Raw genomic sequence first — 13,411 nt, 5'->3', positions numbered from 1 at the left:
TCAGTTTGCACAGCTCCCTTCTCGGCGCTCAAAGAAGTAAAACAGGCTTTAATGGAGCTGAGCCCTGGCTTTGCAGCTGGTCTGCACCGGGAAGTCTGTACATTCTGGTGAAATTGGTAGTTCTTGATTGCATTAATCAGCTTTCCTTTTTCATTTATTCTTGGGATGTGAGCACCCGAATTCTATTTATTGGACATCTCTTTATGGGCCTGAAGTGTTTGCCTTACAAATACATCCTTGATCTGTAACAGGAAACACAACAAAGACAAATGCCATCTGCAGGCATCTGTTGAACAGAGTTCTTCATATTTCTCATGTCTGTTACTGACAAGGGATTGATGCTGCGTCTCCTGTTGTTTGCTATAATGTGGTGACAATTTGGATGGGAATTGTTGGTAGCACGATTAGCAAGTTTTCAGATGACACCAAAACTGGTGGACAGTGAAGAAAGAAAAATGTAGAAACAAGGTACTGGAGATGCTGAATTACAAAATAAGTTGCAAAGTGCTGGAGCAACTCAGCAGGTCAGGGAGAACACGGATAGGTGACTTGTGTCTAGTGCGGATCTGCAGATGCTGGTTTACACTGTAACTGACCTGCAGATTTACTCCAACATTTTGTGCTTATTTATAGACAGGGTCCATGTTTTGGACCCAAAACGTCACCTATCCATGTTCTCTAGAGGTGCTGCTTGACCCGTTAAATTACCCCTGCTTTTTTTTGCCTTCCTCAGACTGTGAAGAAAATTGTCTTGGGTTATAATAGGATCTCAATAATCTGACAAAGTGGGTGTTGGAATGTTCAGTACCATTTAACTCAGACGAGGTACAAAGTGATGATGTTGGGATGTCAAACCACGTGAGGATATACACAGTGAATGAAATGCCCCAGTGGGGAGTTGTAGAATGGAGAACAAGTGCATACAACTATACAAGTGCATAGTTCCCTGAAAGTAGTGACACTGGGCGACAAGCATTTGGCATGCTTGGTGTTATTGGACAGAGTGTTGAATACATGACTCGGGATGTCACATTATAGCTGTATAGGTTGTTGGTGAGACCTACCTGTTCCTGCAGAGTGTGGAAGGACAGGTAGTCTATATTGGCCGTCAGTTTGGCCTGTAATGGTTGTCCCACTTGCGGTGGTACCACAAACTTGTTGACCACTCCCAGCAGCTCTTCCTGGTCCTGCACCCCCAACACACTGCTGACATCTTCAGCCACGAACCTCATTTCCAGGCCAGCCCAGCCCTGGCCCCCAACGCTCCCCTCTGTCGAGAGATATGCGATGGACAGCTCCGAATACGATGCTGTTGTGGGTGTGCGAGCACTCCCATGGCGAGCTTGCTCCATCTCCCGGAGCAAATCTCGCTGGAGCATCTGCTCCATCAACCACTCCATGCGGGATAGACGGTCACCTTTGCTGCTCTTGGGCAGCGCGTCCACCTGACCGGACTCGTCCTAGTCTATCGGGCGGACCGACTTCTGCTTCGCCTTGCCTCCAACCCACTCTGTTGGTTCGAGCTGAGCAGCTTGCGGCGTTGGGCTTGGCTGAGCAGTGTTTGAGTTGGTGACTCTGTGGACTGCAGGGAATGCTGTTCCCGGTGCCACAGGAACCTTCCTGGTCCACCACAGCCTTACGGGACGCGACCTTCTTTATTTTCCATCCCTTTTCCATGTTTGCTGAAATACAGAACACAGCAAGGGTTCGAAATAAACAACCTCAGAATAAGATTAACTTACCTGCAGGTCCCGTTTTTAAACTTTGCCGCGGGAGAGCTCTTCCCCAGCCCGTCGCTGTTGCACTGCGTGAGACGCTATGTCGCGCATGCGTGCTGGCGGGGTCTTCACGTAGTCACTCACGTGACTTCAAAGTAAAATAATCTCTGAATAAGTACTCCATGCACGGAAACAGCCCACTGAGTCCATATGCAATAGTCGGCAGATTTTGCCACTATTATACCAAAAGGTCAACATGACCACTCCTGGTCACCATGCAATAGGAAGTGGGTCATGAGGCTGGAAAGGATGCAGGATCCTCTCATAACTTAATGATATATTCCACATCTCCCTATGTATCTCATTATACTTTTTTCTTTTATCTGCTTTATCTCTGTAACTGCTCACTTTATTTTGCACTGCTTCCTTTCTCTTATTGCACTGCCTGTTGTTCCCATGTATCGATTGAGTATACTATGTAATATAATTTTGCCTGGAGAGCTCGCAAAACAAAGTTTGTAACCGCATTTCACTGCATGCAAATAATAAACCAATCCAATCCAGCAGAAAAAATCCTCAAGCATGTTACTTGGATGAGGATTACTTACTTGAGTTATAAGGAGCGACAAGAGAGGCTTGGTTTGATTCTCCTGAAGCTAAGAAGGCTAGGATCTTGACCCGCAATGTCACCCATTCCTTCTCTCCAGAGATGCTGCCTCTCCTGCTGCGTTACTCCAGCTTTTTGTGTCTAACTTCAGTTTAATCCAGCATCTGCAGTTCCTTCCTACACAAATAAAATATTGCAGGTGTATATGAGATGGATGGTTGCAGCCTTTCCTCCAGGATGGGGCATCCAAACCTAGAGGGAGTAGGTTTAGACTGAGAGGTGAAAGGTTAGGGCAAGTTCTTCACACAAAGAGTGCTGCATCATTAGAATAAAATCCCAGAGGAAGTGGTAGAGGTGGTGCAATTATAATGTTTATAAAATATTTGTACAGGTTCGTGGATGGGAAAAGTTAGCAGGGATATGGGTCGAATGCAGGCAAATGGGACTAGCTCAGGAAGGCACAGCGGTCTGTATGGATCAGTTGGGCCGACGGGCCTGTTTGCCTGCAGTTTAACTCGATGATACTACAACTAAAGATTCAGTCTGGAGGGTGCCATTTGTCACATTCGATGAACAGGCCTTAAACATATGCCTAGCTGTGTTGGACAGAAGAGTAGGATGAAGAGTGGGAGTGGAAAGGAGAGTTAAAAGGAAAGGCAACTCCAAAAGGCAGCTTGAGGGACCAAAGGGCATGTTTCCGCGCTTTCTAATTCTGGCTAAGCATGCATTCCTCTCTCATTGAAAATCAAGCACAAGGTGTAAAATATGTAGGAAGGAACTGCAGATGCTGTTTTACACCGAAGATAGACATAAAATGCTGGAGCAACTTAACGGGACAGCCAGCATCTCTGGAGAGAAGGAAAGGATGACTTTTCGGGTCAAGATCCGACTTCAGACTGACAGTCACGGGGGTAGGGAAACTAGAGACATGGAAGGGTAAAGTGCGAAAACGACAGATCAAAGGACTGAAAATGACAAATGCTCAAGGAAATGTAGAATGGTTACACAAAAAAGCTGGAGAAACTCAGCGGGTGCAGCAGCATCTATGGAGCGAAGGAAATAGGCAACGTTTCGGGCCGAAACCCTTCTTCAGACTGTATGGTTGTATCAATGTAGAATGGTTCATTGTTGGCTGAGGGGAAGGTGACAATAGTAAAATTAATCAGGAGGACAATGAAACTAGTCAGAGAACTAGGGTGGGGGATGGATGGGGAGATAGCGAAAGCAAGGGCTACTTGAAGTTAGATACATCATTATTCAAACTGCTGTGTTGTAAATTTGAGGTGATGTTCCTTCAATTTGTATTTGACCTTACCCTGACAGTGGAGGAGGCCCAGGACAGAAGGGTCAGTATGGGAATGGGAAGGGTGTTAAAGTGTTTAGTAACCGGGAGATCGCGTAGGCCATAATGGGATTGACAGAAGGTGTTCAGCGATACGATCGGCCAGTCTTGTAGCACTAAATTATTTTGAATCAGGGTTGCAGGACTTGCTGTGGTGAGGTGTGAAGTCTGGGATCCATTGGCTGCTCCTAGATATTATTCTTCCAAGGACTTGCCTTTGTGGGAAGTCCCAAAGTACTTTACAGCCCACAGCCAACTTTTATCGCTTCTGTAGTGAAGTCGGAAATGTAGCAGCTAATTTGTGCACAGGATGCTCCCCCAACCCAATTAATCATGACCAAGTAATGCATTCTTTATACCTATTGCTTTAGCCAGAGGGCGGTGAATCTGTGGAATTCATTGCCACAGATGGGTGTGGAGGCCAAACCATTGGGTATATTTAAAGTGGAAATTGATAGGTTCTTGATTAGTAAGAGCATCAAAGGTTATGGGGAGAAGACAGGAGAATGGGGTTGAGAGGGACAAATGGATCAGCCTGGATTGAATGGCGGAGCAGACTAGATGGGCCGAATGGCCTAATTCTGCTCCTACAGTATCTCATGATCTTGTGATATATATGGCAGAACCACTTAAAGTGAACTATTTACAATAGAAATGATGACTGATATGTGGTAATATGGTATTCCAATTATTTTCTCAGAATTAATACAAAGCCTGTATTTATCGTGATCGGCACAGCGAGTTGTTTAAAGTCTGTATCTTGCTCACCACCTACTTAATATCTGCATCACGCCTAGGAGCCCATTCTAAAGTGTCATCATTTTTAATTATCTTCCAGTGTGATAGGACCAGCCGTGACCTTCCAAGTTGATGTCAACAGTCAAAACCTGTCAACAGCTGATGTAGTGGACATTGCAGGTAGGAAGGTTGCTTTCACTCCTGTATATGAAATCTGTGTGAAGAAGCTGTACTGTGTTATCACTGCACCCCGCCCACCTCCCACTACCAAGAGTCAGACACGTGCAAGTAAATTGACATTTAATGGAAGAGACAGTCAAGAGGCCGATGCCACAGATGGGAAATTGAAGTGTAACAGCGCTGAGTCAATTAAGCCAGACTTCATTGTTTGTAGAAGGGATGGATTTAAATTACAAGAGGTGGATGTGGCGTAGAATAGTGAAATCTCTCCTCCGTGCGGCATGCTTAGAGGAAAATTAAGAACGGGCTTTGAAGATGATAACATGCAGACAAAAAGGTCACTGAAGGAGAGGTCGTTCAACTTGATGGTAAATGTTGATGGTGGCATTTTAAAGAGCAGCACCTGTCTGGAACTGAAATCTAATGGTTGGGAAGGAATATTTCCCGAGAGATTATCCCTGTCTCTGTGATGGAGCTGGGAGGGGTGGGCTGTAGGGAGCATAGGAGTTGGACTTGCTGTGACATTCTGCACCATGAACAGAAAATGTATGACTCAAAATGCTGGAGTAACTCAGTGGGTCAGGCAGCATCTCTGGAGAGAAGGAATATGTGACCTTTCGGGTTGGAAAGAAACGTCACCTATTCCTTTTGTCCAGAGATCCTGCTTGACCTGCTGAGTTACTCCAACATTTTGTGTCTACCTTCAATATAAACCAGCATCTTCAGTTCCTTCCTCTGCATAAACAAAAAAATGGATGTTGGAAATGAAAGTTGGAAGATTTTTTCCCCTCGGCAGTTCTTAATAGAAAGATGGCACAGTGTTATGGCAAAGCCAATTGCAAGCTGGCGAGCTGATGACATGGCAACAATATGTGTACCTCTGAGCCAATTTTGCGTCTGGGCTAGTAGTGGCTGCCGTGAAACTGAGCCTGGCCACTGATTGCTTCCTTTCATTTATTTTCGCATGGAGCCAGGAAACTTAGAAAATTAATAATAATAATAAATTTTATTTATGGGCGCCGTTCAAGAGTCTCAAGGACACCTTACAAAAATTTAGCAGGTAGAGGAAAAACATGTAAGGGGAATGCAATACATAGTAGAGACATGACTAGTACACAAAGTAAAGACAGAATACAATTCAAAGCACAGTATGAGGCAATTAATGCACAGATGAAAAGGGAGGGGCACGTGGGGCTAAGGATAGGCAGAGGTGAAGAGATGGGTCTTGAGGCGGGACTGGAAGATGGTGAGGGACACGGAATTGCGGATCAGTTGGGGGAGGGAGTTCCAGAGCCTGGGAGCTGCCCAGGAGAAGGCTCCGTCCCCAAAACTGCGGAGGTTGGACTTGTGGATGGAGAGGAGACCGGCTGATGTGGATCTGAGGGACCGTGATGGTTGGTAGGGGGAGAGGAGGTCAGTGAGATATGGGGGGGGCAGATGGTGGAGGGCTTTGTAGGTGAGGATCAGGTTTTGTAGTTGATCCGGTGGGAGATGGGAAGCCAGTGAAGTTGTTTGAGGACTGGAGTGATGTGATGCCAGGATTTGGTGTGGGTGATGAGTCGGGCGGCTGCGTTCTGGACCAGTTGGTCGGTTGATGTAGGTGGAGCTGATGCCAAGGAGAAGTGAGTTGCAATAGTCCAGTCGGGAGGAGATGAAGGCATGGATGAGTCTTTCAGCAGCGGGAGATGTGAGAGAGGGTCTGAGTTTGGCGATGTTGCGGAGATGAAAGAAGGAGGTTTTAATGACATGGCGAATGTGAGGCTCAAGGGAGAGAGTGGAATCAAAGATCACGCCAAGGTTGCGGGCCTGGGGAGATGGGGAGACAGTGGTGCCGTCGATGGTGAGAGTGGGGTTATTGATTTTGCTGAGTGTGGCTTTGGAGCCTATGAGGAGGAATTCTGTCTGTCATCGCTGAACATAGGAAAGACTGTTCCTCCAACCCGCAATGTTTCTGCCGAATATGATGCCAAGTTAAACTGATCTTAACTGCCTGCACGTGCATTGTCACCCATTCCTTCTCTCCAGAGATGCTGCCTGCCCCACTGAGTTATTAATAATAATAATAATAATAATAAACTTTATTTCAGACTCAAGGTCCAGACAAGGGGCAACGTTACATAAAAATACATTGCAAATTAAAAACATCATAAAGTACATATAAAATCTTAGTATATCACTTATAAAAGCATCATAAATTATATATTAAAAAAAACACAATACATGAATTAAAATCCAGAATAAAAATAATGATCAATGTCCTACAACGAGACAACGATACCAGTGTCTCCTCAACTGGGATTCGTAGCGTGCAGTGCTAACCCTTATGTTTGACAAGGCCACAATAATTACATTTTTAGTCATTTATCCTGCAGATGAATTTATACATATGATTTCTTAGGATAGCTTCTAAAGTACCAACTCATGCAGCCACAAACTTGCTACTAGCACCATACCATCTCGGTTTCCTTAGCAGTGGTCTCATGGCATAATTATATGACACCTTTAGCCTCTGCAAACTTGTCTTTCCATAGTTCGACCACAGGTGTGCAGTATAGAGTGGTGTGCAATATTCTCTAAACAGCGACATCTTCACCACATCTGTATACGCACCAAACTTACGCAAGAGAATATTCGCCTGTACATACAGCATGAGTCGTTGCCTATAAATATCATGACCAAGTAATGCATTCTTCATCATCTGCCATTTGTTCTGTAATAAAATGCCCTAGATATTTTACCTTATTACAGACACTAAGATTATTGTCAGACAATTTAAAATCAGAAAATGTTATACATTTATCCTCTTTGGTTCTACAGACCATAACAGCACTCTTACAAGCATTATATATTATATTTAATATCATGTTCCACACCATACACAGAGTTACTCCAGCATTTTGTGTCTATCTTTGGTGTAAACCAGCATATGCAGTTCCTTCCTTTCTCATGATTGCAGAATCCTCTCTAAAGCATTCCTATCCCTGTACCTGAACAAGATTTATTTTAAACATCATAATTGTACCCACCTCTACCATTTTGTCAGGCAGCTCATTTCTATGTACACACCACATCAATCTAAAGGGATTATTCCTATAGCGGGGGTGGGAACCAGAACTGTACTTCTCTAAATTTGACCTTGTCAACTTTCTATACAGCTATAACATGATGCCTCAACTCCTCCAGTCAGTACATTAACCTATGAAGGCAAGCGTGCCAAATGCCTTCTTTACTGCTTGTGTCACCACCATCAGTACCCTCAGTATCTCCACCCTTGGGTCTCCTTTCTACAGCACACCCCACCCAGCCCCCCCCCCCCCCCCCCCCCCCCCTCATTATCTGTGCAAGTCCTGCCCTTGTATGCCCTGCCACAATGCAAACTTCACATTTACATATCTGAATTAAACTCATACCATATTTCAACATCTAAATCATTCATTATTCTTGTTAAGACTCTCAGCTCCATTACAGATGCTTAAATGACAACCATAATCTCATCTTGAAAATCGGTGAAAAATTCAGACAAAGGAAATGTGAAATAGAAACAGTAGGTATTGGAAACACTCAGTAGGTCAGGCAGCATCTGTAGAAATGGATGACCTGAAATTCTGTTTTTGACGTGGTTGCCACAAAACTAATAATAATAATAATAATAAATTTTATTTGTGGGCGCCTTTCAAAAGTCTCAAGGACACCTTACAGAATTTAACAAGAGTAAAAAACGTATAATCGGAGTAAAATAAATAATAAAGACATAACCAATACACAAATTAAAGACAGAAATCGATCCAAAGACAAATAAAAATCAAAAACACAATGTGAAGAGAGAGCAGCGGCAGCTAAACCGCGCTAGCGTACACTCTCCCTTCCGACAGCCATCTTGGACACAAACTGAAATAATCACTTACACACAAAAATCATCCCCCCACAATGGTTACCACTGTGGGGGAAGGCACAATGTCCAGTCCCCATCCCCAGTTCTCCCAAAGTCAGGCCTATTGAGGCCACCGCTATTGCCTCTACGGAGGCCCGATGTTCCTGGCCGTTCTCGCCGGGTGCTGTTGCCCGGCGTCGGGAGAGTCCTCTCAGCGGCTGGCCCACCTGGAATGGCCGCTTCCTTACCGGAGACCGCGGCTTCCGAAGCCGACAAGACTGCGCCGGCCTGGAGCTCCCAGGCTCCCGATGTTGAAGTCGGCGCCACCCGCTCCGCTCCGCAGACCCGCAGCCCGGAGATGTTGAACTCGGCGGTCACAGCTCACCGGAGCTCCAGCGCGTCGATCCAGCGCGGCGACCCAGGCAAGGCATCGCTGCTCCGCTCCGCGATAGCACTCCAGCGCTGTGCCGCCACCGAAGCCGAGGTGCTGGGCGGTCCCCGCCAGGAAACGTCGCTCCACGCCCGCTGGTAGGCCACGAGGACGGGTCGACGGGGCAGCCCGGAGAAAAAGCTGCCTCACCGACCAGGTAGGGACCTAGAAATATAGTTACCCCCTTCCCCCCACATTAAAAAGTCTATTTCTCCCACAAACAAAACACAGGACTAACTAGAACTACAACAAAAAAAGTGAATTAAACGGACGGCTGCTGGTTAGCAGCCGTTCCCCAAGATGGCTTCTCCTCCTTGACTGCCACTGTGTAATACTTTTCCAACTCTTCACCTTACTGTACTTCCAGTTTCTTGGCCAGGTCAGTTAATTATCTTCAACTCTGAGAATCAAATATAACAATTTTTTACTTGAACATTCTAAACATCCATGGGAAAGTCATCTGTTGAGTTTACTCTGTGCACTTTAGTCACTCCTTCAAAAATGTTAGCCGTGTTTTCCATCCTATAGCATGGTGAGCAGGTCCACACACAACATCACAGGTGCGGTCTCACCAATATCCTATGCACCTGTAAATGAGGCCATCATTTGTTACTGATCCATGCTTCCTCTGTGAATGACAACATTTTCAAGGTTACAATCTTTAGTTGTTGACCGTTGAAAGTCGGACAATGTGCATCAAACTTACTGTATCACAATCCTTAGCTTCTCCGCCACCCCCCCCCCCCCCCCCCCCCCCCCCCCCCCCCCCCCCCCCCCCCCCCCCCCCCCCCATAAACTAAGCCATTGGACTATTTTTTGTATCTCAAAAATGCAGCAAAATAATAGCTCCTACAAAATCGTAGGAATTAAACAGCCACCTGGGAATTTATTGGCCGTTTGGCACCATTATTTTCTTTGTTGCTGTTATCCTATTTAGTCAATTTTAACAAGACTCCATGAATTCTCTTGACATGGTTGGTGTCCTAATCTCTCCTCTGCTATAAAAACTGCTATCAAGCATTCGTTCAATATTTCTGCTCTTATTTTCAATTCCAGGATGCCACAATTCCATGTTTTGGGGGATTCATGGCTGGGCGAGGTCACATTGTTCCTGAATACCACGCTGTTTTCCCAGATGTACATGCGAGCAAATTTTATGTTGGTTTTTATACTCTTTCTTTGCTTGCTCCCTTTCTGTACAGTTACCGTTTGTTCAGTTATCCTTTGCTGCTCTCCATACCTCTGCCAGTTTCCAGGGATCTGATTTAATATCTGCCTTTTTTCACTTATTTTTCTTTTCTTAAAGTCTTATGTCGTGCCTTAATTCTTTGGTCGCCTCGCTGTGTTTCTTTTTCTTGGCAGCGAGCGCTCTGGATCATCCTGAGTATAATCTGTTTCAGCACTAAGAATGAATGCCTCCTACAGATCTACTGTGATTTCACTCATTTGCAGGTTGGGTATCTCAACCTGAGACGGCAGGCACACGGCAGGCTGTCTCAGTTTCAATGCACACAGACAGAGTCTGCCCGTGGTAGAATAACAGGTCCTAAATGGTTGCTAAATCTTTCTCCTTTTGCACTTCTGAACATTTCATTGAGTTTGATAGTGTCAGGATTGCTGTTTGTCGAATACTCAAACATTTTAGTTGGTCAAGATTATAAAATTATATAAAAACCAACGAGGGTTGGTCAAGATTATAAATAATGATCTCCTTTTCTTTTTTATTTTATTTTCTTTTCACTATTTTAATTGGATAGTTATATGGATGGGAAGGGAATGGAGGGTTATGGTCTGAGCGCAGGTATATGGGACTAGGGGAGATTATGTGTTCGGCACGGACTAGAAGGATCGAGATGGCCTGTTTCCGTGCTGTAATTGTTATATGGTTATATGGTTATTTTCTCTCTCAACTTTCTTCATTTACTCGTTTTCTTTCTTCACACACTATATATTTCACATCTTTCTATCCTTTACTATCTAACTTCTTTTTCTTATTCTCATCTTTTTTCAATGTAACAAAAAAAAAGAAGTTGTACATAAAATGTATTATGAAAATATATATTAGGCACTTTGGTGACATATGGCTGTACTTACTTCTAATAACATTAAAAAAAAAAAAAAAACATTTTAGGCTTTTTAACTAAAGCCGTTTTATCACTAATTAACTCAATCTAATCTGGCCTGCCCTCTTTTTGTTTCTGGAGCATGTTGCTATGGGAAATTATCTTGATCAAACGTTCCTATTCCTCGGTTCATGAATAGGAGATGTTCCTTGTTTACTTATATCTATGTTTTTTCATCATTAAAGTGATTTTTGTCCTTGATGATTAAAGCCGCCCCCTCCCCTACCAAACATATTTCTTTCATCACTTCATGCTCGATACTTTAGAGATACAGCGTGGAAACAAGTTCATTGGCCCAACGAGTCCACACCGACCAGTGAGTACCCCTACACTAGCACTTTCCTACACGCTAGGACTATTTTACTGAAGCCAATTAATTTACAAACCTGTACGTCTTTGGAGTGTGGGAGGACCAGGAGAAAACTGGCGTGGTAATGGGTAGAACGAACAAACTCCATACAGACAGCACCTGTAGTCAGGATCAAACCCAGGTCTCTGGCGCTATATTGCAGCAGCTCTACCGCAGCATCAGCGTGCCGCCCTGTTTTACCACTAATCAACTAAATCTAATCTGGATGACCCCCACGTTTCTAGAGCTTGCTGCAATCGAAAATTATCCTGAACAAACCTTCCTGTTCCTCAATTGTTGAATGGGAGATGTTCCTTGTTTAATGACCTCTCTGTCCTCCATCATTAAAGTGATTTTCGTCTTTGATTATTAAAGGCACCCCCGCCTTACTAAAAGTTCATACCACTATTTTATCCCTCCCCTGACTCTCAGTCTGAAGAAGGGTCTCGACGCATGGGTGGAAATCCTGGGGGAAATCCTGGATGCATGGGTGGAAATCCTGACATGTCCCCCTCCCCCCATGTTTTGAGAGGTGGGGGACAATCCCCCACATGTTTTGTGTACTTGGCGCTACAACCAGTCCTAGGTCAGCTCGCTTGCCCCAGGTCTGGCTGTAGAGCCCAGGCCGCCTGCATACCCTGGGACTGGCTGTAGCAAGCAGGTCTCGAAAACGAATTGAAAAAATAAAAAAAAATGCCTGCAGGCCGGATAATTGTGGGTTATGGGCCGGATCCGGCCCGTGGGCCGTAGGTTTGCTGACCCCTGTCCTAGATGTCAGACCTCATTGTGTCCCGCCCATGTTTTAAAATCGATTTCCGCCCACCGAAATGTCACCTGCTCCTTTTCTCCAGACATGCTGGAGCCTAACCCGCTGAGTTACTCCAGCAATTTTGTGTCTTTCTGTTATCACTCGCCGTCTCCTTGGTCTAGACCTTATAACCTGATGTATTTAGTCATTTACCGTTTTGTAGCCATGATGAGAAAATGGCTATTGCACCACCTAAGCACGGTAGGGAAGCATACTCCAGGTTGAAAGTGCAATCAGAGTATGAAAACCCGAGCATTAACCATTGTTCCCAGCAGCTTTAAACCAACAAAGATACCAGTCTGCCCCTGAGGCTTGGGTGGGATGTGCTGATGTTAATGTTATGCTGTAGACATTCAATTCAATCACTTTATAAAAATAGTGATAATCATGCTAGTGATAATTTGAATAGTGATCATTTCTTTGCTGTGTAATTCTATGTTACAATACTTACCTTCAGCGGTGTTGCAATTCTGCCACTGACCGTGTGCGCGATTTTGGCGCGTTTGAGGGGGGGGCGGGGTTAAACATTGAAACCCCCCCCCCCCCCCCCCCCCATCCCCGACCAGCTCTGTACTGTCCTCACTTCTTTAGGGGGTGCGCTCTTCTTAAATTGCTGCCTGTGTAGGCAGGACCAGAAAAAGCATCTCGGCACCGCGGTATGGTCGGACTTACCAAAGTCAAGTGAGGGCGATAGGACAATGAAATTCTTGGCTTAGAACGAAAATAGGCATTCTTAATGGTGATATAAATATATACACACATAATGCATAAATAACTGATAAAGTGTGAAAAGCAGTGGTCGAGGGTGTTTGGTCCTCTGCTGCAGCAGGAGACATGTTGGTTGAAGTTTTTTGTGGGGAGTTGATTTCTTGAGGTTCGCCTTATTGAAGTCCCCAGCAATGGTGGTAAATGCCTCAGGGGGTACCTCAGACCTCCGGTGTTTGTTGACCTCGGCACAGTTTTTGCAACCTCCTCCAGTGCCAGACGGACTGTGACTCTGAAATGCCTGAATGGGGTGGAAGGCACAGTATTCTCCCTGTCAAAGCGCGGTCACAGATAACGGATGCCTCAAGGTCGTTTGTTGACTTCATGTAGGCCACCCTCCCAGGTGCCCCTGTGGTCGCTGGACTTCCTGGAGTGCGGATCGTAAAGTTCATCCAATTTTCTGATTGGGAGGATACTCGGAGGATTGCAGTCCTCCACACATTTCTTGGAAGTGAATTCTCTTGGGAGGTAGAAGGGACG

The 13,411-nt window shown here is 45.0% G+C and overlaps 1 protein-coding gene across 1 annotated transcript in view; it reads left to right on the top strand.

Annotated features, from left to right (window-relative positions):
- Window positions 1-13,411, top strand: part of ptprn2 (protein tyrosine phosphatase receptor type N2) — a 724,318-nt gene that overhangs the window by 318,283 nt on the left and 392,624 nt on the right. The window contains exon 11 of the mRNA XM_055664540.1: window positions 4,506-4,585. Within this exon, the coding sequence (XP_055520515.1) occupies window positions 4,506-4,585 (80 nt within the window). The remainder of the gene's footprint in view (window positions 1-4,505; window positions 4,586-13,411) is intronic.

This window comes from Leucoraja erinacea, chromosome 2 (assembly GCF_028641065.1).
Source record: "Leucoraja erinacea ecotype New England chromosome 2, Leri_hhj_1, whole genome shotgun sequence".
NCBI lineage: Eukaryota > Metazoa > Chordata > Chondrichthyes > Rajiformes > Rajidae > Leucoraja > Leucoraja erinaceus.
This window is presented reverse-complemented; position numbering and strand designations above follow the sequence as displayed.